The 25,310-nt window shown below is 42.0% G+C and overlaps 1 protein-coding gene across 2 annotated transcripts in view; it reads left to right on the top strand.

Moving 5' to 3' along the window:
- SH3BP5 (SH3 domain binding protein 5) overlaps window positions 1-21,227 on the top strand; it is a 57,585-nt gene extending 36,358 nt beyond the window's left edge. The window contains exons 4-9 of one of the 2 annotated variants that reach the window (XM_067561803.1): window positions 1,398-1,562; window positions 8,382-8,512; window positions 11,473-11,515; window positions 14,791-15,010; window positions 17,808-18,068; window positions 19,011-21,227. In XM_067561803.1, the coding sequence (XP_067417904.1) occupies window positions 1,398-1,562; window positions 8,382-8,512; window positions 11,473-11,515; window positions 14,791-15,010; window positions 17,808-18,068; window positions 19,011-19,189 (999 nt within the window). In that variant the 3' untranslated portion in view covers window positions 19,190-21,227. The remainder of the gene's footprint in view (window positions 1-1,397; window positions 1,563-8,381; window positions 8,513-11,472; window positions 11,516-14,790; window positions 15,011-17,807; window positions 18,069-19,010) is intronic. The other variant, XM_067561804.1, reaches the window with a different exon arrangement.
- Window positions 21,228-25,310: the final 4,083 nt, after the last annotated feature.

The following is a 25,310-nucleotide window of genomic DNA, read 5'->3' as shown; positions in this document are numbered from 1 at the left end:
AACCGTCTCTCTCTAACAAACATTAACACACGTCATTGGTACCAAAATCTAATACTACTAAAAGCAGATGAACATGTAGATTTCTAATCCCTTTTGTCTGGAGTTCATAGGAGTATGAAGTGATAGTGGCTGTATTTATATTTTATTGGTTGCCATGCCTGCTGTTTTCTCCCTTGTTCAGTCAGATGGGCAAATGGTTGCTGATACCACGTTGGCTAAGGGTTTTTGGAAGACTGATGTGTAGAGTTATGTTTCAACCATGACAAACAGAGATGATTCAAAACTGAGGCCCTGGATCTGAACACTTCCCAATCTCAGGGCAGTTTTGACTGGGATTAAAATATGGTCATTTGGGCCCATCTCTCTTAAAAAGATGAATCTGTAAAAACCAGCAGCTTTTAGAAGTTTCTGAGTAAATGTCCAACCCTCAAAAGTCAGATAATGCAATGAATTTATCCTGTGATGCTTCTAACTTGTATTTTCATTGGTTGGAAGTATTGTAACTTAATATCTTGGTAGGATACTTGTATGGGTGGAGTGCTTGAATGAATCCTCTTGCTCATGTAGCTGGAATTTTAGGTAATTATAAAGCCAGTTATTTCATAGCTCTCATCCAGACTCTTAAATATTACTTCAAACACAGCTGTTGACAAGAGGATCCCTCGGCTTGAACGACTGACCCAGGACTGGAGACTGAACCAGATCAACATGTGTCCACTGAACATAGGTCTACTATAAAATACTGCACTTAAGAACTGTCTGGCTACTGCCATTCTTCCCTCTCCCCTATGCCTCAGACCTGGGACCTGCAGTGCCTACTCTACCCTGTCACAATAGAGTAGAAGAGATTCTGATTTACAGATCTCTTCCCCAGAAAACTGTCTCTCATGCTGTATAAATAATGTAACAACTCAGAAATGCTCTTCTGCTTGGTTAATATTAGAACGAGTAAAAAAAATTTTGGTACTGACTTAAATTCTGCACTCTCACAAGATTGTTCCCATTGCATTCTTGTGAAATTCAACACCAAGATGGCTCTGGAGAGCAGAGATATTAAGGAGTTCAGTGTTTTCTTGCTGCCTCCTGTTTCTTCCTGACTGACTGAGGCTGTTTCACGCAGTATTTCTCCATCTGTTATCCAGATCTTATTATGCAGGACTCCGATCTTCTGCATTTTGGTTTTATTGGATACAAACAGCATGGAAATGCTTTACAGAAGATATGTGGATGTGAACCAACAGTGACCTAGGCAAGGAAATATGTATGTTCTGCCAAACAAAAGGGTGGAAAATCAAAGCCACCAGAGTGTTTGTCCTTTAAAATCCAGATCTCAGCTATTTTTAAAAACTGTCACACTAAGTGTTCCTTGATGCCTAATTGCAGTGTCTGTTGTGTAGGCACAACTGGAAGCCCAGAAAGCGACGCAGGATTTCCAGAGGGCTACTGAGGTGCTGCGTGCTGCCAAGGAGACCATTTCACTTGCTGAACAGAGGCTGCTGGAGGATGACAAACGTCAGTTTGACTCTGCCTGGCAAGAGATGCTCAATCATGCCACCCAAAGGGTAAGATCAATAACGGGATGCTTGCCTCAGGTGCCTCACTCAGTTTGAGTTAGCTTTGCTTCATGCCACAAGGCCTGTGCTCCTTTTTTTTGCGCAAGGGATGATGCAGAGGGGCTGTAATTCCACTTGCTGGGCTACTCTGGCACATGACTAGAAATGGATTGTGAATCAGGTACTTGTGGCCCCATTAAAGATGAAATAAGATGGAGCTTCCTGTGAGATGGCAAAGGCACCTTGCCCACCTCTGGGAAGAGTTAAGGGGAGCTGCTTCTGATGAGCTAAGAGCTGTTCATACTGTGGTTGGAGGGCAAGAAGAGGATGAACGCAGTAGAGTCTGCATAGGTGGTGGGTTTATTTTTTTTTTCTTGTTTTTTTTTTTAAAAACCACGCCTGTCACTGTGGTGTCTGAGTCCCTGGGCAGCCGCTCCCTTACCCGATGGCATGGTGAGGAGGAGGAATGCTGAGCCAGACATGCAGGTGAAGTTGAATGGGAGGGCGCCAGAATGGGGAGTCTCTGCAAAGGATGGAAGAGAGTGGGTGGGAGGAAGCAGCTCCAATAGGTCTCAAGCCTACAGGCCTCTTAGGGTACGTCTACACTGCAAATGAAAACCCGCAGCTGGCCCGTGCCAGCTGACTTGGGCTGAGGGGCTGTTTCGTTGCTGTGTAGACTTCTGGGCGTGGGCTCTGGGACTCTCCCACCTCACAAGGTCTTAAAGTCTGGGCTTCAGCCCGAGCTTGGAGGTCTGCATGGTAATGAAACAGCCCCTCAGCCCAAGTTAGCTGGGGTTTTTATTTGCAGTCAGGCAGCATCCAAGAAACAGGCTTCCACGGGGAAATGGAGAATAACATAAGACCAGTATTTTGAGGACCAAAGCTGCTGTTTTAAGTGCCGGGAGCCTCCTAAATGTAAAAAGTGCAGATACAGGCTATAAATATGTTTGGAAATCAAACACCTGCAAGTGGGAGTCGGTCCCTGGACTCCACTCAGTAGACCTGAGTTCTCTCCCTAGCTTGCTGGTGACTGGCTGAGTGATCTTGCCACGTCAGTTCACCTCTCCATGCCTCTCCTTCCTCCATCTGTAAGATAGGGATCTTGATATTGACCTCCTTTTGTAAAGCGCCTTGAAATCTAGAGAAGATAAGTGCTACTTGACAGTTAGGTGGTGGCATTAACATTAAACTCTTGTGTTACAGAAATTCTTACTAACTTTTTCTTCCCACTTTCTTTCCTAAAAGAATGCAAATATGGCTTTTTAAAAAAAGATCATACAGGAACAAACCAAACTTAAAACCTCTCATGCTAAGCCTATTGGTTCAGCATGTAAGTTGCACAGCTCATACTAGTAACTGCTAATCCCACATTTTAACAGGTCAATCTATAAGTGTAGGGGTTCTCAAACTTTTTTTTCTGGGACCTCCTTCGCAAATATTTCAGGCTGTGATGACCCCCGCCTCCAAAAGTGATGACCTCTCCCATGCCATGCCATGCCATGCCATCCTTACTGGCATGCGTAAGGACTGGCAGATCGTGACCCCGCCCCCCCAATAATCTCGTGACCCCCCAGTTTGAGAAGCCTTGTATAAGAGTATACACAAGGCCTTTAGAACCATCAATAGAGAAAATAATCTAATAAAACCCAGAGGCTTACTTAAAAGGGATTCTAAAGGGATGGAAGAATAAAAGTAGCCGGTATTTTTATTCAGTGGAGCAACCAGGTCTGGTATGAATAGCTGCTGGAAGGGCTGAAGTGGGCTGTGCCTTGAAGTTTGACAGGTATTTTCAAAGAACTCTAAGAGAATTAGGCATTTAAATCCCATTGAATTTAAATTGGATCTGGGTGGCTAGCTCTCTGTCTGTATAATCCCACATGCTTTCGAACTCCATCAGACACACAAATATGTTACCCAGGACACTCGTATGCAGTGTGGTCAAGTGACTAGATGCTGGTAGTCAAATTTAGGGTCCCATTCCTGGCTCTGCCCTCAGCCCGCTGTGTGTGATTTTTGGGTGAATCATTTAATCTCTCTCTGCTTCTGTTTCTCCACCTGTAAAATGGGGATAAAGACTCTCTGCTCTGAACAGTGCTATCAAAAAAAGAGTATCATCTTAATGTTGACTTAGCTCTTCAGTAATGAGGCAGACCCAAAGTTTCAGCCTCAGTTTAGGAGGGTTTCTGGGAAGAGGAAAGGTGTGGGTTTGTCTCCTTCAGTAGCAGAGCTTAAGAAACCAACTTCACTATTTTCCAGTTTTAGACACACGGGTGCGTACAAAGAGGCTTCGACAGGGCCCGAAAGATAGATTGTTCTAGAGGGATGAAGGGAGAATAGAGGCATTAATGCTCCTGTAGAATATCAGTGTGATGCATAAATATGTGCATAAGGAGAGAGGGGGTTAAGGTGGTATCTGGAGTCTGAGCTTAGTTGCAGCAAACAGGAATGTCCTCTACACATTTCTAGAGAGAGAGATGTGCTAGTGCATTTTTTTTAAATGCTCTGCTTGCAACCTTTACTGAGAGACTGCTTTCCCTCTTACATTCTGACAGTGAGCAGAAGGGCTGTGGATCTTACCACGAACTGTTTTAAGTGGGTGGGGAATATAAATATTCACTCCTGGTGTAGCTGGGCATGAGTTGCTTTTCTTGAAAGAGGACCAGGTGAAACTATCTGATCAACTTAAGGGTGTATGTGTGCGCACACCTCCCTAATGCAGGGAGAAGGGATGCTTCCTTCATATATGCTATTTATCTTTCAGAAAACAAATCACATGCAACATGGTTTTGGTTTATCCTCTAATTCCTTTGCGTCTCACTCTTCAGCTGCTCAGAAATATATGGGGCATCCAGAAAAATGGTTGTCAACTTGCATTGCCTCTCTTACCACCTTGTTTTTAACACTTCCCTCCAACTGACACACTGATTGCTTTTGGAGAAAGACAAGAAATGTGGCCCCTGACTAATTTCTACAACTCTGGTGTCCATACAAGATTTATTGACAAGATTCATCCATCCCTGCTTTTTCTCTTTCAGCTGCATCATTTTTTCTCTCTCTCGAGATCATGATGAAGGTACATACTTAGGCTTGTCCTGATTTACTTGGGGAAAACAAAGCAATCCATACAAACCTGCTCTCCAAAAATGCATATTTTATAGTATGTCCCCTTAGATCAGTGATCTCCAAACTGTGGGGCGTGTGCCTCCAGGGAAGGGGGCGGAGGAGGACTGGGCCCAGCCCCCATAGGGGGTGGGGAGGAAGCGCCACCCAGTCCCACCCTGCCCCAGCTCTGCTCTGCCCTGAGCTGCAGACCTGCTCCCAACCTGGGCATCAGCCCCGGCTGTGCCTCTGCTCCTAGCCCTGACTCCTGACCACAGGACCACTGTCTTAGACAGAATACCAGGTCAGTGGTATTGGATTTTGCCTTTTATCTAGCACCTTATTGGTTTTGGTCTATGCTGTGATTAATTTTACTTGATGCTATTGATGATCTAGTAATTAACTACATTAATAGGATAGTCCATTTTTAGAGCACATCAGTGAGTAAGCAGGTGGGCTAGCCAATATACAGCTGACCTTTGTGTGCCAAGCTACTCTCTGGATCCATTTGTAACTTTTAATAGCACCGCTGTCATTCACAGAAGACCAAAAGAGAGGATATAATAATAATGAGAGGCTGTGATCATCTCCGGAAAGCTCTCATCTGACCAGGATTCTTAACCAGGTCCTACGTGAACCTTCCGGTTCATGCATGGGTGTAGAGGTGGGAGCATGGGGAGACTGGTAATAGAGACCCTTAAATAACTGGTTCACATACAGCCATGGCGACCAACAGTCTCCATTTGCAGGCTGTTTAGTGGTCAGTGCGAAAAGAGTTGGTGGTCTTGTTTCCACATCAAATGCCCAAGCGCATGTTAGCTGGCAATTCCAGAGATGTCAAGGATTGAGCTGTCCTATCACTCCTAGAGTTATTTCTTAGGCCTGGTCTGCACTTACCTGGCGATTCGGCGACAGTCGACGGGAATTACGCAAGCTATGCAGAGTAGCTTGCGTAACTCCCGTTGACTGCTGTGCTTCTCTTCTTTGCGGTGTCGTTACTGCACTGCGCCGACAGGAACCGCGTTCCCGTCAACACAGCACTACGCCACTTGAGGGGGTGGTTTTACTGCGTTGACTTCTGGCAATTTTTGGATCGATTGAGCAGGTCTTCACTGAGTACTTAATCGATCCAGATAGATTGATCTGGCGGCGGCGATTTTGCAACGATTAAGGGTACATCTGTACTCTTAGCTGGGCTGTAATGGTGGTAGGGGGTGGGAGTGGGAGTGGGGGCGGGGGGCGGAGAGGGGAAGGTTATGGAGCCAGTGTCTGTTCTGTACCTGTTCTTTGGAGAGAGGAGTTAAGTGTTCAGGGCTGTCAGTCTGGGGCCTTGCACAAGGAACTAAATAAACGGAGACAGTGTGGGGAATTAGGGAGGTGGGGAGAATTTTTTTTGATGTCTGAAATTATAAAAGGATTAAATAATCATTCTCACAATTGACCTCAAACACAAAGCGCACACACACAAAAATGTTGCCAGTAAGCAGAGTTTCACCTTTCTGGCTGCATGTTTTTAGTTGTTCATAGTTTAATCTCTATGATGCTGAAAATGCCAAAGTTTTTTGTGAGGTGAAGAGGCCAATAGCCCATCTGGTATGCTGGTGTTTGCAGCATTCATCATGCCATGAGCCTGGACCTGTGATTCAGGATGTCTGAGCCAGCAGCAGTGTCAACCAAAAATGCTTTCTGGGAAGAACAATTTGGCATTCAACTGAGAAGTGGCAACAACCAGAAACGAACAGCTCCGTCTCTGCAGAGCATCCAGCTGTGGTAAATTTTTTTGCCATGCCCAAGGAAGGCAAACCCACTACCTTGCTGTCCCAGGAGAATTTGCATCTTAAATTAGGACACTTCCGTGCCAAAGCCAGACTTGTCTAATGCAGTGGTTTTTGACCTTTGGTTCATAGATTCCAGGGGGTTCACAGACTGTCTACAATTTTCAAAAGGGTCTGCACCTCCATTTGAAATTTTTTAGGGGTCCGTAAATGAAAAAAAGTTGGAAACCACTGCTCTAATGCAGTTCTCTAGGAAAGGTCAAAGCATCATCCTAGCTTTTAATGGCTGCATAAGCTGAGTAGCGGCAAAGAGGTTAACTACCGTGCAGGATGTAGAGCAGAATATTTTATTTTAATATCTGCTAATATTTTATAATTTTGACCTTTCCTCCAAAGGAAGCAGTCTTGGTTATATATATAGGCAGCTGATGGGCACTGGAGCTGAATATATATTCTTGGATATAGTCCAGTCTATGAAAACTCTTCTTTCTCTGTTAGAGGGGTTATAATACATAATTTTTTTTTTTTGTTGCAAAATAGGTAGAGCAGATAAGTGGAATGTAGCCTTAGAAAAAACTTCACTACTACAATAATTGAATCAAAGTTTAACTTCTTCATTGTTCTGTCTTTCACATAAGCATCAAAATGGGTAAAGCACTGGTTTACTCTGAATGCAATGGAAAGCAAAGGTCAGTGGTAGACTTCAGGTTGGCCACATCTCTTTGCATGTTCTGAATATCTGAGAGATGCTGCTCATTTGATCGCAGGAGAACACAGCAATGTTGATGAGACTAATATTACTTGAAAACAAATCTATTTGCAGTTGTGTTTTTCCAGAAATAAAAGCATGCTATTTTGGTCTGAGGTAGACTGCCCCTTCTGGTGTGTTTTGGAATGCCTCAAATAATAGAAGATATTTCAAGCTATTTACTTTGGAGTTGGGGAGTAAATTGGTTTGCATTCTGAATTCTTGGAAAAGGAATAGCACAGAGAACAGGGTCCTGTCGCTTTCTGGAGTCATGCTTGCTTGTGAGAGAGCCGGAGTGTCACCTACGCAGTGGAAACCTTCATGTCTTGTCAGAATGTTGGGGATGGGGTGGAGAGACCGAATAGTGGTGACTTTAGATTATCTTCTGGCTGGACCCTGTTATGTTTTTTTCTGCCAGGTAGTACAGAAAAATGGGCATCCTAATTTGTTATCGTGGCTCTTCAAATTTGAATATTCTTTATAGCATTGCTGACACCATAAATGCAGCAGGACATTCACTGGAGCAGATGATGAGGGTTTTTAATATTTGTAAATTTTGTTTTAATTGCTATAAAGTACTGAGGCAATGAGCATCATTTATAAACCTTCAGAGATGTTTGCTTGACTTGGGCATGGGCCGTGAATCTGTGTGTGTTGGACTGGAAGTGTTCATGGAAAGCATGATGCACTTAACCTGTGGGTCAGTCATACATGTGCATCTCTGCCTGCTCAATGAGTGTGGCAGCATTCACGATGGCTCATCATCCCTGCCAAAAGAGGAATGTTCTGTAAAGCTAATAATTAACTTGTGGAAGAGAATGGGGTAAATAACAGGGATAATATGGTAGCTCAGAATGGAGCATTGCTAGTGGATGTTGAACATCTCACTCAGGTTGCAGGTATACTGAACTCTCATGTTTTGAGGGTGCTTCTACAAAAGCTCCTCCAGAATGCACTTAGCTAGCAGCAGTATGCTCCTTGCACCATTAATACTTTATTTGGTAACCAGACATGCTGCTGTTTCTTCCAAGAACAATTTTTCTAAGTAGGTTAATTGAAAGATGTTTCTTCTCTTTGTATCTCTCTGCCACCCCACTGCACTCTGGTTTGAGAGGTTATGGAAATACTGTTAATTAAAATTATGTGAAACAGATAAGCATGTGACATGCTTGCTATGACTGAAATAATTTGTTTCCTTTTTTGAAGGTCATGGAGGCAGAACAAACTAAAACAAGAAGTGAGCTGGTGCACAAGGAAACTGCAGCAAAATATAACGCTGCCATGGGCAGGATGAAACAACTAGAGAAGAAACTGAAAAGGGCCATCAATAAATCGAAGTATGTGTTCTGGCAGGTGGTGTGTTTACATGCTAACACTACTTGAACGGTGTGCTTCCTGTATGTGCTTACAGGATTCTGTCAGTGCTGAACTTGCAGCCCAGGTGGTCATAGAACTTACTTTGGTATGGAAAGCAGCAAGGCCACTGACACAAACTTCAAAGGTGTGAGACTACATCAGAGCTGCATATTGCGCATCAGTTTGGTACGGTTTCCAGAGCAGCCTTGGCAAGCCATATGAGAGCTAGTCTCATGGAAAGGTGCACATTTCAGAGGCCATAATAGCTAATAAGCTTGTGGCATAAATGACAAAATGGGTCTTTGTTTGGTGTGTGGTTCTCCTCTGTTGCATAGAAGTCTGCAAATGTGGTGGTGGTCTAGAAAAGCTGCCTTTTATAATATTTGTTCACTGTCTGCCAAAAGTTTTTTCACTATCTCCAACTAATTGTAATCCTCTTTGTATTGCTTAATCTTTTCTGTATTTCCCGATTCTACAGCTTGACTAAACAGTGTTCATTTATTTAGTGTTTAATCCCTCAGTCTAAAAACGACTTTATCAATGTCTGTTACTGTTTTGCTCAATACAAAGAAAAGGATTAGTACTTTCCAGGGAAATTCCGAGCACAAGTTCTCTCTTAAATGTTGTTGCCAGATATCTGCAGCCATTCCAGCTTGTGCTGTGTGTTTCTATGATATGATAAGCTAAGCAGGGTGCTGTCGGGCCAGTACTGGATGGGAAATGTCCATAGGTACTGAAAAAAGTATTCAGCAGTTCAGTAGAAGGCGCTCTTTCCTAGATCAGAGTGGCAGTAGGGGCATTAAGTTACAAAAGAGCCTTTATTTGAGTGGGATGGAAAACTAAGGTCCTGACAACTTACCAGCCAAGTATTTTGGACCATTTAATAAGAATAAGGGCGTTCATCCTGGTGCCTTGGCCAACTGTTGTGTTGGGTACATTCTGCTACCCTTCATTCACCTTGCAGTGTCACTCACTTCCTGCCCCAAACTGTGTGCGTAGGGATGCCATGTCTTGTAACATTTCACTTCAGAGCTGTCTGTTTCAGTGGTGAGTGGAATGACCCTTCTACATTCCTTGCCTGTTTACAGTGGAGTTACAAGGCTTAATTTGTTCACACTGCCAAGCTTTTCAGAACGTCAAACTTCTCATTTCTCATGTGAGCTTCATAATGTAAACAGAAGACAATCCTACCAACTTTTAAGGAGAATATGAGTCTATTGTCCAGTCTCTTCCCCTGAGTTCAGGTAGAGGGGATGTAAGAAACAAACTTCTCCCCAGGGAAAAGCTGCTCATATTCCTTATCTGAAAAATGGAAACCAAAGTACTTTCCTACAGCTTGAGGGATGTTGAGGCTGAGGTAATGATTCTTTGAAGTGCTCTGATACTATGGCAATGGTAAACACTGTAAAAAAACAAACAAACAAAAAAAAAAAAAGAAAAAACAAAAACAAAAAAAAACCAAAACCAAAACCTATCTATAAAATATTATAAGAGATTTCTTTTCCCACACACTGAGAGAGGGTGAGATACCCCAAGGAATGAGACCAGGAACCAAACTTGGATGCTCCCGTACAGTAGAGAGAGCATTGTGACTTGATTAACCTACCTTGTTCGCCTAGTATTAGGATGGACTCAAGGGCCTGTGGAGAAACCTTCACATGGAACCAGGATTGTGTATAGATCCCATATAATGTGTTTGAATTTTCAGAGTAGGTTAATCTTTGTAAGGGTAAATTATGTGAGGAGGCTAAATGGAAGGAGGATAATGAATTCTTAATTTTTAGAACCAGACTGTGAATCCCTGCTTCCCATGGTGGGAGTTATTCCCATATGAACAGTCTTTTAGTGGGCCCACCAGTCGAAGTAATGACCTACCTGAGGGCATAGAGTTGCAGTGTGGCCCTAGAGGTTTTTGATAATACAGTAAACAGAGAAGTGTTTTTCATACGTTACAGTAATGCGGCGAGGGCTGTTGAATTGCAAATAGCTGTAGTGTATGCTGAATTTTCGGGAACCCAATGTGTGTGTGATGCATCACACACAATGAATTAGTGACAAATCTAGAATTTGACTATTTCGTGGTCAGGTTTTATTAGTTAAGCTTGAATTATGGACCAGGGTTAACCATATCCACGTGTCTAGGATTTGAAAGCCAGATTCTGGAACCCTCATATTCAATAATAGCTCCTGAAATGTGAGAGAGCTTGGAAGATCTATCACAGTTGAGTAAGATGGTTTTAGTATAGCCCTGTGTAACATCAAATTGATGACTGTCTTTAAAGCTTTGGAATAGAACTTGGTTTCTTGGCTCTGAACTGTGCCTTTTGTACACTTGTTATCTCATGATGCTATAAATAAAGCAGGAAACCGCTCCAGTGTAGCACCTTTCTATTTTGTGACTGAGCAAAGACAAAACATTGGAGTGTCTTGCAGCTGGAAGGAAAAATGTGCAGATTTCTTCTGAATCCTCCCTGTAATCTGGATACATACAGGCATTTTACTTCTAGCAATCTAAAAAACCCACAAAGATCTGTGTATGTGTTCAAAGAATTGTGTAAAACAAACAAAAAATCCTCTAACCACTTTAAGAGGGGTAAGACACAGATTCTACAAGGTGTTTAAGCATGTGCCTAACTTGAAAGCACACCGTGCTTACAGATGGGTATGTATTTAGCAGAAGCAAAGCCTAAAAGAGTTGTATTAAGTCAACTCAGGTAATCTTTATTGTTCAAGAATATAACTTTTAGATCCAGGGTTTTGTTAAAAACAAAAAATTCCAGAGAGCAAACACAGATGTTTTCATTTTAGATAGGGAACCCCTGAGGATTAAATTGCTGGCATAAGACTTAACTGTTTCTATGCTTTGGGTCAGAGCCTCTCCTATGTCAATCCTTAGCGTTATCCCAACAACTGTAACAAATTATTCTGTTTTTTTCCACAGGCCTTATTTTGAACTGAAGGCAAAATACTATGTACAGCTAGAGGTATGTATCTAATTCAGATCCATTAATGACTGCTTGTAGTAAAATGTTAAAATACAATGCAAAATGCTGCTATAATCACTCTGCATTTCTGTACAAAGTAAATTCCATTCCAAACCTTTCATACCGAGGAATATATTAAGCATATTTTAAAAATAAAAGGCCAAAGAAGAATTTGTTTCCACTTGTGAAGCAGGAGGGTTCCAAAACCCAACTAGAGCCCTGCTGCTGATTGCTAGAGCACAACTGAGCAAATAACTCAACCAATTTCGCCTCTTTCTGCAGAATCTGAAGTTTGTGAATTTCATTTACTCACTGGTTTACAGTTAAGTTGTTTCTTAAATGTTTGAAGTCACAGAAGTACTATTTCTCCTCTGTGACTGGATGAGCATTCTTACCGTAAAGTGTCTGGTGGTAGTACTGCAGAAAGCAAATTTCAGTAAGCTTTCTATCAGAGCTCAAATGTAAGCTTGAAATTTGTGCCAGGAAAATGAGCTGAAGAGGGTGCAAACCCGTATAAAGTGAATTGGTTGGAAAAGAGAGAATTCACAGAAAAACTTGGACAGTATTCACTCGTCTCTACCTGTTCTCCAGGAAATGTCCTTAGAGCCGCGATCCATGGATAGAGTAGCCGTTCATATCTACTGGTGGGAGTAAGGAGGGCAGAAGTGTATCATGTGCATGTATGCAGGACATGGAGGATAATGCAGGGATTGTTGAGTGCCTATAGGGCAAGCAGGAGAGAGAAACAGTGTTTCTGCCTGGCCCAGCAAACCGCTATAAACGGACCCTTGGGTCCCACGTGATTCCAAGCCAGCTGAGTCTGGGTAGAGTCTAGTCTAGTGATACTCAAACCAAATTAGCAATCAAAAGAGCCACAGTAGTGTGGATTCGTTTCATTTACTATTTTGTGCGTGCATGCATGTGTGGTTTTTTTTTTCTTGGTTATTCTGACCAAGTATTATTTATCTAGTGCAATTGGTTATAACGTAGTAAAAGCATCCTGATTTGTTGTAATTAAATTAGTGTTTTGATACCATGTCCTGCAAAGAGCTGCAGGAGACACGTTAAAGAGTCACTTGTGGCTCCTGAGCCTCAGTCTGAGTATCACTGGTCTAGTCTCTGTTTTCTAGCTCTGGCACCCTTGAGCATAGATCCAGACTCGGATCTCGTCGGGGGCCCTTCCTTGGGATGTGGAACACAGCCATTCAGCTGCTCTAAACCCTGAAATCAGTGGCTGAGCTTTCCAGGATGCATCTCCCTTCTCGCCTTCATCACTTAAACATGTTTGCCCAGAGCTCCATCTAGGCAGTGAGCCATCTGGGCCCCTAATTTAACCCCTTTTGAGACAAGGTGGCAGGAAAGTAAGGGACACAGGCTTAGCAAAGGAAGTTTTTTAACCACAGACTAGAAGTACTTGAGTATACATCCTACTCTAGTCTGAGCTCACCCTTCCTGTAAGTCTGTGGTTCATCTGCTGTTCATGCTGGGCAGAATCAATTTTGTCCTCGCTCTCTCCCGCATGTCCTCAAGTGTGGCAATAATTGCGGCCGTGCCACGCCCCCCCACCCCCCTGCCGCACAGAGCCTCTGTACCATGTACTCAAACTGAAGGTGAAGCCCCTATGCAGAGAGAGTGGGGTGGGGCCAGTGGTTGAAAGACAGCAAAGTTGATGGCCCTAGATTGCTGTCGGGATGGTGCTTTGATAATAGCCCTTCAGTGGAGTTTCGAGTGCCTTTCCCAACAGGGCATGTTGTGCACACAGAGACGTTCGATTAAAAACAAAAATGCCACAACAGGAAGGTTGCAACAAAACTCTACTTTATTTCTTAGAATTCAGAACAGTAACGCACAAGAGCTGAAGCCAGAGTGTGACAAGCCGGGCGGCTCCCTAAAACAGAGGCACAACTCCCCCTCGCCTTAGACTCTAGGCCGTCTGTCCACAGACTGATCGCGTGCTTCTCTACAGAGCCCTCTAGCCTGCAAGCAGGAGCAGGAACCCCCTGAAAATGAAAGTGACAGCTTGTCACTGTTACCCAGGTTTTTAATACGCCACAGGGCAGCTGTTGAAAATGCACTACAGTAGGCTGCCCTCAGGCAAGCTGAGACGTGTTCCACACGGAATACAAAATGGCGTTCATGTTCTGATCTTGCCATATCACACCCTGTTGCAGGCCGTGTGGCATGTTTGCTGTTTGTGTTCCTTAACGCCAGTCTTCTTTCCTGGCTGGGGTATGTGCATGGGAGGGGGAAGGGCAAGGGCAATTAAAATTGCACACTGCAATATTCAAGGCTTTTAAGTTTGTTGCATCCTGGGTCTGGAATCATTTGTGCAGGTTTAGTAACCAGGAAGTGATGGGTTCATTTTGTTTCTGCCTGCAAAGCTCCCTCCATCTGTTGGGAGCCAGATAAGCAATTCACTCTTCCTACTCCCTTATCGTACGGGGGGAGAGGCAAGGACTGTTAGCGTTCATGTTAACAGCTAGTGAATTGCTGAGGGTCTGTGATCGCTTCATGCAGGCACATTCAGCTTTAGGCATTTGTTCCAACACATGGCAGTAATGCCCCAAATTGCTCCAGAGCCCAGTCTAGATGATCAGTAACTAGATGGAGAACTGTCCAAGTAGTTTTTTGCTCCTTGTGAATGTTCATTCTCTTCAATCCATGGTCAGAATATACATGGGCCATTATTAAGCACTTTCATTAGCTCTTCATCTTAAAGTGGGTCACCCTGCCCTCAGTTAATAGAGGTTTATGCACCATTCCTGGGTATGTGACCAAAAATAACCCTTTCCAGTCCACGGGAGTGTTGATTCAAACCTGAACACCACAACAGTTTTGGTTCTTTTCACTTTATCCCCTCACAACTTCCCTGGCTGGTTGCATAATCAGGGTACTTCCCAACTAAAAACCCCGCACGTCATTTGTGCACCAGAATGATTCATTCCATTTTAACCTATACATTTAAATGGCTTAATAAATACTTAGCTCTAGTATACCACTTTTCATTGGTAGATCTCAAAGCACTTTACAAAGGATCCCCATTATCCCCATTTTACAGATGAGGAGCCAAGGCGCAGAACAATGACATGAATGGTCTCAGGCCAATGGCAGAGCCGGGAATAGAAGTTTCCTGTGTCCCAGTCCAGTCCTCTATCAACTAGGCCATGTTGCCTGCTTAGCTGGGGAAATAAATCCTCCTTTTCCCTCCTTACATAATGAAAATTTGTTTGACATCCACCATGCTTTAAAGACACCTTATCTGCCTTCCTCGCCAGCAATTAAAGAAGACTGTGGATGACCTGCAGGCAAAGCTGGCCCTAGCAAAAGGAGAGTACAAAACGGCCTTGAAAAACTTGGAGATGATCTCAGATGAGATCCATGAGAAGAGACGGTCTGCTGCTATGGGGCCCCGGGGATGTGGTGTGGGTTCCGAAGGCAGTAACACCTCAGTGGAAGATCTTTCAGCATGCAAACTGGAGTCGGACACCATCTCCAGTAAGTATAAAGTTGTGTGTTCAGAAATTCCCATGAGCAAGTGTTGTATGGGGGGGGGGGAGTCAAGAGGGGAAAATTGAAATGAAGGACCTTGTTTGTATCCTGCGACTTGTGATTTGTCGAATACTTTACAACTTCAGTTAACTCCCTTGTACTTTCAGTTAACCTCACAACTTACCATGAACTTGAGAATTCAGTTCTCAGGGGAAATAGAGAAAAATGGAAGCACTCTAGTTGCTTCTAGCATCGCAGCTGTTGCAAACCACAGTGTCGTATGTAAGAAACAGAATCAATACACATCAGATACCCACAACTTAACGGCATTTATGCAGTAACTCTAAGGCTTGGTCTACACACTGTTTTGTGCTAGTATAACTTTCTGGTGTTGTGGTAATTTTTTTAAACTGAAATATACCGGTACATCCCGTACCGTGGATGCAGTTATGGCAGTATGCTGGTGTACTGGTATGACTGCATTCATGCTTGGGCAGGGGCATTGTGCTGCTTTAACTAGACTGGTGAATCTATATGGTAAATATTGATACTGGACGCTTAGTGATCAATGTGGGTACAGTGAGACATGGTAGGCCCGATTTGCAGATTAATAAGGTTTAATGTGCAAAATTTTTTATAGATATAATGGTTGAATACAAAGCTTAAAATTAACTACAATATATTATACTTTTTAAGCCTGGAGAGCTAAGCAGTTACTTAGAAGGCTGTATACAGGAACGGCTTTTTTTAGGGGCCCTGCCAGGGAGTCAGTGGATCCTCTGGTCCAACTGGCAGCACCTTCCGTGGAGTCAGGTGTTGATGGAGTGTGCCCCTTTGTTTAAGTGGTGACTTTATATATTTTTTTATAAACAGCTTTTACTTAATTACCTTTTTACTTATTATTATATATGCTAATTACCTACATTGGGTTTTTACCCTTGACTATATTTTATTTTTACCATGATAATTGGGATTGTTAAAACAACTGGTGATAGGAGGGGCGGTGTAAAAATATGCCCCTTGGCAATTAAAAAGTGTATCCCCAGATATTCAAGGATAACTTCTTGTTTCCATCACCGGTATCTGTGTGCAGCTGCAAGCATACATGTTGTGTATGTCGTCTTATGTGCCATGGTATGCAGAAACTGAGACATCTGCAAGGTTACTCAGTAATCCTATTCATCTCTGCCAACTGGAAGATGTCATTCTACAGGGATCAGAATAGCCAAGCAAGCAACTGAAGCTATGCTAGGCCTGTATGACAGTGGTCAGGCAACTCAAATTGCACTGGGCCTCCAACAGTAAACTATACTGGTACAGTTAAAGTGATACACCTCTTGTCTTTAGGCCTTGTCTACACACAAGCTGTTTGCATGATGTGGGATCCTTTGACGTTGCCCTGTAAATAGTGCAGTTATACCTGGGACTTTGAATAAGGGAAGCAAAGAAATAGAAACATATTAGCTCAGTGAGCTGCATGTCAGGACTGGAGATGCATCTTTGACAGGCAGACAAATGGCAGTAAGATTGTGCTGCAAGCTCAGCTAGCTAGTCGCTCTGTTAGTAGAGGGCGGAGATGATTTTGAGCTGCAAAGACTGGAATGTTCCCCACGTTCTGGGGAGCCTGGGATCTGGGACTCTGATTCAGGCCCCTCTCTACAAGGAAGAGTGGGCTGATGAAAAGGAGAGACTAAAATAGCTTGAGACCCAAAAGAGGCTTCCTTTTCTGTCACCCCAAGCTATATTTTTCTGCTCCAAAAACTATCCTTTCTGTAAATCCGATTCCCCAGCTCCCTTCTGTCTGTACCTCAGCTGCAGGAAAGAACCCTGTCAAAGTGCTGATGATCACAAGAGTTGTTCATAATTACATAACCCAATCGTATCTTCTCCCGGCAGCCTTAATGCACTGCACTCAGTGGTTTTAGAGCTCTCCTGGAGACTAATAAGCCAGCTGTTAGAGCTCTTTGTTGGCTTCTTGAAATTTTGAGGCAGGAAAGTATTACTGGGCTTGTTTCTTTAGAATCTCTCAAAGTCCTCCCTGTATATAAATTCAAGCTGATATATGCCACATCACCTATTACCTGGGGTATTTATTAGATTTAGTTTCTTCAATACTGCATTGTCTGTTTGATGCTTATATCTCATTCATGGAGCGCACGCTCATGGTGGCCAGAGATGTAAAGTAGCTAGAAATATGCACACAATGTCCCATTTGTTGCTCTTCCCTTGCCTGCACTAGGACATCTACTCCACAACTCGTTCTGTTTAGATACAGATATATCTGACCTGATTCTGATCTCACACCAATCTTACAACCATATCCGGGTGAATAAATATTGAGATTTGAAAAATCCAATTTATATTAAGGTTTTTTTATTTGTTTTTAAAAATCTATTTAAAATTAAGTTTGAAATTATAACCATCTATGTTTAGGCCTACAGTTATAATGTATTAAAATCATTTAAATTTAAATATAAACAATAATATTAAACAGTTCACTGCCAAGTTTTAAAGAAAGTCAAACTACTGGGCAGTAGTAGTTGATCTGGTATTGGATGGTTTGTCACTTTGGCCTGCTTCTCCCAAAAGCTTCTCTCAAGAAATGGGAATCTCCCCCTCTCCCCCCACTGATGAGATGCAATGTTAATATGCTATAGAGAAGTAGTTAAACTCTACTTGTAAAGGCAGCCCCTTAGCATAGCAATGTACATCCTGCTGATGAAAAAGCAAATACCTGAAATTGTATGTAAAAGCTGCTTTGGGGAAAGGATGGGCTAATTGGAATTCCCCTGAAACATTACAGTAGCTTCTGAAGTGTTTGAGGATGACAACTGCAGCAGCTTCGTGTCTGAAGAAGATTCTGAGACCCAGTCGGTGTCCAGTTTCAGTTCTGGTCCTACAAGTCCCTATGAGATGCCCACTCAGTTTCCTCCAGCAACACGACCTGCAAGCCTGGATCTGCCCAGTCCTATCTCCCTGTCCGAATTTGGGATGATGTTTCCTGTGCTAGGTCCTCGAAGTGAATGCAGTGGGGCGTCATCACCTGAATGTGAAGTTGAAAGAGGTAAGCAGAACTGGAGTAGCCCAGGACCAATTTATTGTGCAGCTTTATAAAGGAGCAGAACTCCTCCAGAGATGGTGTGCTGATTGGGTTCAGACAGGTTATCTGCTCTCTGGGGGGGGGGGGGGGGGCAGTGCCAGAGCTTTCTTCCTCCCACAGTATTACTGACCTTTAAAAACTTAGTTATCTATCTCCTGAAATGAGAGGTTCCCCAGTTTCACTCTTGCCTGACCACATTCTATACAGCAATGATGTTAGAAGTGTAGCAGTAACTAGCTGATACATCAGTTGCTGCCTACCTGTATTTGAATGCTGATACTACATTATTGGAAGGATAGGCTCTGAGCTGCTTTTGGGAGGAAAAAACCAATGTCCTCCTTGGGGAAAATCCTGATCCCCAGTTCTGATCAAATAAGGTGCCAAAAGGGTAACCTCTTCTTGTAGGTGCTTTGCAAGCCCTGCTGAAAAACTGAGATTAGAGGATTAATAGCCTGATAGACTTAAGTAGGAGTGTTATGTCTACACTGGTGGTGGCAAAGTCGCCGCTGTCAGATCGACTTAATCTGGATTGACTGACTGGTCAGTGAAGACCTGCTCAATCGATCCAGAAGTCAAAGCTATTAATCCTCCTCTGCAAGTGGCATAGCGCTGCATCGGCGCACAGCAGTCGACGGGAGTTACGCAAGCTCTCTGCGTACTTTGCGTAATTCCTGTCGACTGCTGCTGAATCACAGAGGTAAGTGTAGACCAAGCCCATGTCACTTCATTTGGCGATGCAGTGCACAAGACAAAGCTCAGCTTAGAAGGCCAACATCCATTATTTAAATGTATTACTCCTTGTCCTAGGATCTTGGATACTAAGGCAAGGGAAGCAGTATGAGTGCTAGCTTGACCCGTATAGCATTCTATGATGTAAGGTTTAACGTTTTAATTGTGTCGTTGCAGGGGATAGGGCAGAAGGGGCTGAGAACAAGACAAGCAACAAAGCAAACAAGAATAGGAGCAGCAGTGGCAACTCCACTGAAGGGCTGGCTTTGGATAACCGAATGAAGCAGCTTTCACTCCAGTGCATGAAAGTCAAAGAGGGGATCACTGCAGACAGAAAAGCTGTGCAGATTGGCTGAGTCCTCCTGCTACTCTGGTTAATGGGAGTATAAATATTTATACATGAACTTCAAAATGTCTGAAGAACATTGTGCCAATAACTATTTAATATATGCCAAATCTTAAACGTTTACTCTACAAATTTAAAACTGCACTAAAGAAGTTTAATTGATGTCGAAGGCTGAAGTTTTTTTCAGTAAAATCTTTGTAGGACAGACAAGTTGTCAAATGTATAAGCTGTGCTAGCTGTATTTCACAGCCTTTGTAAACTGTTTCGTAGCAGCCTGGCTGAAGCAATAACTAGCATTGTTCCTATATAAACTCATGCCAGTAGAGGTCTGAAATCCAAGCCAAACACTTGTGCTGAGCAGTTTGGCTTCAGTTTTGTAGAATGAGATGCACTTTAAATACAGTGGATCTCTGAAGTATAACTGGCATATCCTTTAAACATCCTTATTTGTCTGTATGATGCTGAAACAAAGTATTTTGTATAGAAGGAAACTGTTGCATGTTTGGGTCTAAAAACCTTCGGTGTGCCTCCAAGGCTCATGAGGAAGCTAGTCGTGACCCAAAATATTGGCCTGAGAGGGTGACAGAAATGTGGCATTATTATTCAATAGTTATGTGCTCCTTCTAGCCCTACTTTTCAGGCAGGGGTTGCGACTCTTCCAGGATGAATCCAGTGACTAAAATGACAGATTTAACTCGTTAAGAATTTGAGTATCATTTTACAGCACTTTAAGTGTTGTTACTGTAAAATGGGATAATTGATGTGTGCCAGAGAGTAGTTATAGATCTCAACCTACTGAATATTATTAGAAGCTTGTCCTTAAGAAACGCATGAAGAAAAGGAGTTGGTAGTGTGGATTGGTGTTAATTTCTCTGTAGGTGGTAACAGTGTGGGGTTTTAACTGTTTAAGGACTTGCAATTTTAGTATCCCCTAGAGAAACTGTTCACTAAAAATAAAAAGGGAATGGGGGCATGTTTTGGCAGCAGCTGTTAGGCAGTAGTGGTGTCAGGTAGTTATGCTAGTAAGTGGTAGCAAAAATCCTAGAACTTCTCAGTTTTGGTCGCTGAACATTTCTGAAAGCACCAGACTATATTTAAAATATTCAGTTTTATGTTGTTAATTGGATGGGAATTTAGCCTCACCTGAAGTATTTTCTATTCCATGTTTTGCAGTCCTGGTGTATTTTGTCCTTGCCCCTTGGCTTGTGTATCTATTCTCAAAGTGAATGTAAATTCTAAACACTACAGTAAACATTTTGGTTTTCCATATTTTATCTTGTCTTGTACAGTATTCAGTGTATTTGAAGTACTAAATATTTCAGTAGCTATTCTAAATATAGTTCCATAGTCTGATATTTAAACTTCTCTTTACAACTAAAATGTGTATGTGGTTCACATTCACTCAATGAAATCAACATAATCTCTTGCAATTCTAATGCCAAAGGCACAGGTAATTAGTGAAGTGAAAACAGAGGCTTAATGCAGTTCTAGGATTTGTTTATTGGAGAATACCCAAATCTGGTACAGTAAATTTTCAGACAAGACCTAACACTAGGAATACACTGCAGTATGTGGACAGGTGGTTTTGTCTCATTACAACTTTGCACCTGGATTTATACTCATGAGTCATTGGGTATTTCATATGACCAAAGATTAACCAACTTTGTATACAGTGTCACCTTTTTGAAAGATCACTTATACATTGTCTATCTTCCTCTGCTGCATACTAACACTTCTGAGTTTCATATCACTAAGGAAAGCTGTAACAAAGCAAGGCAAGTCATGGGGGAGGGAGCCTGGTCTCAGAATTAATGGAGATTCAGAATGTTACAGCTACTGATAATTTGAACAGAGATGGTCATTCAGTGATTTGGAACTTGCAAAACAAATGTTTAACCCTTAGATCACTAGCATCTTCCAGCTAGACAAATACTTAGGAAGGAAGTGTTTATATCTATTGTTTATGAAGTAACATACTTTGGGAAAGATGGATAGACTGTAGTTTTAAAAAAAATCAGAAGTGTCTCTTAATAAAACTGCCAAATTTTCATGCTTTCACCTAATCTTTGTAGCTAAACCATTTGTCCATTCTGCCTCTAGTCAGGTAAACCAACCAAGCAATTAAGTTCTGAGTACTACTTTTGAAGGCACACCAACTCTCCATGCACTGCCTTGTTTCCTACTTCCCTTGGCATCATATTCTTCCTACTAGATTGTACCTACTAGTAAAAAGGTAAGTTACTACTTAAAGATACAAAACACCTGCACTCCTGGGAAGTTTAGTCATTTGTGCCCCACAGGACACCAAAACTTAAGTTTTCCTTATTACACAGTGTACATTTGTGACATCTCTAGGAAGGTTGCAATAGGATGAGATGTCACTAGTAGAAAGTATGTTGTCACACGGCTCAAGAAACTAGCAGCTAGTACTCTGCAAACCAACAGCAGAAGGGCAAACTAAGTTTTAAAGAGTAAATATGTGAATTGGCCTCTTCCTCTGACTACCTCAGAATTCAGCAGCTAACTCTACAATTGAAGTATGTGTGCATAGCTTGCTTTACCATATTCAGGTAGGCTTTGGAGAGCACCCAGACACCGAAGTAGAAATGAAAATGCAGTTTCATGAAAAATAATAACTCTTACCCTTTTATTTTAAACTTTTTATAAATGCCCATTCTTTATATCCAATACATGATCTGTTCATATCCATTTGTCGTCATTACCATGGAATACCAAAGGAGCAAGCGCTCTCCAGTTACCTTTACATTAGGCTGCTCAAAACATCCTTGAATTTAATATGACAGTATAAAAATAAGCCTCTGACATTTAAAGCATGTGTGGTAACAAGTTATCAGCCTTGAAATGAGATGCAATGTAAACACGGCTTTACCAAAGAGTGGTGAATTGATGGCTTATCACCCTTTAAGCTTTATCATGCTTTCTGTAATATGCCCTGAAAACTGGTTCTCAGTATATTTTTTTAATTTTACATTTTGTCAGAGGCTATTCTAATGTTTCTGAAACTCCTCTGCATGTGGCAGGTTCATCTTTAAGTGTAGAACCCTCTGGTATTTTTGCTGTACAAAATACGCATTTACAATCTCAACATTCTTATGCTAGGTCTGACAACTTCAAACGTTTTGCTGTGTGGGAAGTCTCGCTTCTAATGGAGCCTCTCAGCTTTTCTGTGTTTTAGGACCACATGGCAGATGGGATGGATGCTGCTAGTACTTTCACTGAAAGGTGGATTAAGTCCTTCTTTCTGAACTCCGACAGATAAAGCAAGAAGGATGATTAACCCAATGCCTTTTTAAAAAAGAGAAAGCCCAAGTCTAAGGAGGTAAAGCATGATGTTCTCAGCAACTCTAAGGTATGATTCACTAAAGCAGGGGTTCTCAACCTTTCCAGACTACTGTACCCCTTTCAGGAGTCTGACTTATCTTGCGTACCCCAGGTTTCACCTCACTTAAACTACTTGCTTACAAAATCAGACATAAAAATACAAAAGTGTCACAGTATCCTACTGAAAAATTGCTCATTCTTAGCATATAATTATAAAATAAATCAATTGGAATATAAATATTGTGCTTACATTTCAGCATACAGTTTATAGAGCAATATAAAGTCATTGTCTGTATGAAATTTTAGTTTGTACTGACTTCTCTAGTGCTCTTTATGTAGCCTGTTGTAAAACTCAGCAAATATCTAGATGAGTTGATGTACACCCTGGAAGACCTCTGTGTACCCCCAGTGGTACCCATACCCCTGGTTGAGAACCACTGCACTAAAGAACTATGTAGAGGCTACCGTACATAAATTGTAGGAGAAAATGCAGGATATGCCAAAAAATCCTTTTGAAGGATACTGAAAACTGCTCTTTGTAACTATCCTTTCCACTATGTGGAATCCAGTGAAGTTACTTCTCCTTAATATTCCTCCTCTTACAGGATCATTCCTTTTCTTTAAAAAGATGTTCAACTGGTTTGCAGCTGGTGACTTATGCTCCTTGTACACACTGCTCCTTAGCGTGGTTTCAGTCACCAGCTAGCTAGTACATGACAAAGATGCTACAATTAAGTGTAATGTGGATCTTGTAGTTCATCAACTCAAACTTGTTTTACAGTTGAAGCATGCAGAAGGGAAGTGGGAGTGTCATATTTGACAAATGACACTTAGTGGAAGTACAGCAAAATGACTAATTACAATATGCAACTTCCAGCCCAGACTGTGATCCATCATTGTGTAGTGAGAAACTTGGACTGCATGCAACATTTTACAGACATCTGTATATCCCTTTAAATCAGTGTCTCATCTCTTGTATAAGTGTTACAATGGAGCACTCCAGGAGGATTAGCTCAACATCTACTAATATTTTTAATCTTAATGATCAGAATCTCTGAATTTCATTGGGGAAGGGGCAAATTTTTAGCTTAGTTTTGTTTTCCTGGCTGTGCACTGGGGTCACTTTCCAATAACCTTTTTATATCTGATAAAGATCTCTAGAACTAGATTACAATATGCAATAGTCTGTTTGATTGCTTTTATTATTTGTTGTGTTAGGTAATCGGCTTTTACTCAAAGAAAGTGTAAAAAATTTCTTTAAAAGAGGAAGTCATTCTGGCATAAAGCTAAGATTAGCATGCACAAAGCCATCATGTGTATCTCTGTATGCTACTGGCTGATGGTCTGCGATTGAAAATTTCACATTCATGTGCTGGGGTGTACCAATTCCCACATAAGTAAGGTGATGTAAAATGGTTCTAAAGTGTCAGAGAACACCAAGGTTGCAGTATTTTAAGACGTTTAGAATAGAATTGATTTTCATACTCTGCATACCTGGCCTCAAATATTGAGACTAGCATAGTCAAATCATAATGCTGTGTTTTGCAGCACTGGCCCACTGCAGGCATTTACAGTATCTACCCTCTGTATTCTCTGAGAAGCACCTTTTGCCCTAGCATCAGGGATAGTTACAAATATGTAATCGGTGTGAAGATTAAGATTAAATAAAGGACCAGTCTATGCTATACTGCATGGGAGCTGAAACTCAAACTTGTTTAATTTCAAGTGAATTTACTGATATAAAAGCCACTGAACTAGCTTGCTGGTGATTAGAGAGAAATGATAAGATTTCCTGTACAGTAGCTGCCATGAGAGGATGATGTTACACCAATTTTGGGCAAGTCAACTTGCTTAATTCCGTCAACAAAATAGTATAATTTCACAACCTGTCAGGGTGTGTTGTACAGAGCTTTGAAGGGATAGGACTGGTAGTTTTAAAAAAAAAATTGGCCAATATATTTTGAAAGTGCAAATAGCTGGTGGAGCAACACACAGTTCAGTCACTTAACTGTTCCTTGCCTGTAAATGGAGTATGGAGGTGACCTGCACTGTACCTGCAGTCCTTTGCAAAGTTGTATGTCCACCCTGAGGGCTGATTTAGCCAAAGCTGAAAACTTACCTCATGAAGTACTCACACTAACAGAATGTTTTAAACTAGACAAAGCTTTGCATACAAAGAGCCATCCTTAGAACTGGCTGACTCCAATTCAGGCAGCCTGTAAAGATCAACTTACTGCAGGTATGTCTGTCCTCAAACTCTGACCCTGCTTCATCTGGAATCAGACAGCTCTTAGATCAATTTTTTTTGTCTTACAACATCTTGCGAAGAAGATAAGCAGTGAGTTAGTTACTGGCACAGATACAGTGTGATTTAATTCCTAGCCCAGCTGGTCTTGCACAGAGCTGCAATTAAAAGGCACATCTTAAATGTTTTTTTCTAAAACTACTTTCTCCTCAAAGCAGCTGTCTCACCAGAGATTAAACAAAAGTGACCCTAGGCTATTAAGCAGCTAGATAAGTCTGCAGGAGACTCTTCCTGCTGCGTCTCCCAATACTCATGCACAGGCACTCTGGAGGGTGGGAAGAACCAGCCCAAAGCTGTTGGTGGATTTGTTTGTTTGGTCTTGCCTCCTCACCCCCCAATTTCAATATTTTACCATTGACTTCACTAGAACTGGGATCAAATGCTGTAGATAGGGTTGCAGTTTTGGGGGGCTGTATTCCTGGCGCTTTCATCACAGGAGACTTTAAAGATTAATGGCTGGAGACTCCAGAACTGTCCTCGAGGG

The sequence above is a fragment of the Emydura macquarii genome, unplaced genomic scaffold (assembly GCF_026122565.2).
Source record: "Emydura macquarii macquarii isolate MOO-44397 ecotype Brisbane River unplaced genomic scaffold, CSIRO-AGI_Emac_v2 contig_2422, whole genome shotgun sequence".
NCBI lineage: Eukaryota > Metazoa > Chordata > Testudines > Chelidae > Emydura > Emydura macquarii.
Note: the sequence above shows the minus strand (reverse complement) of the source record. Positions and strands in the feature narration are given on the sequence as shown.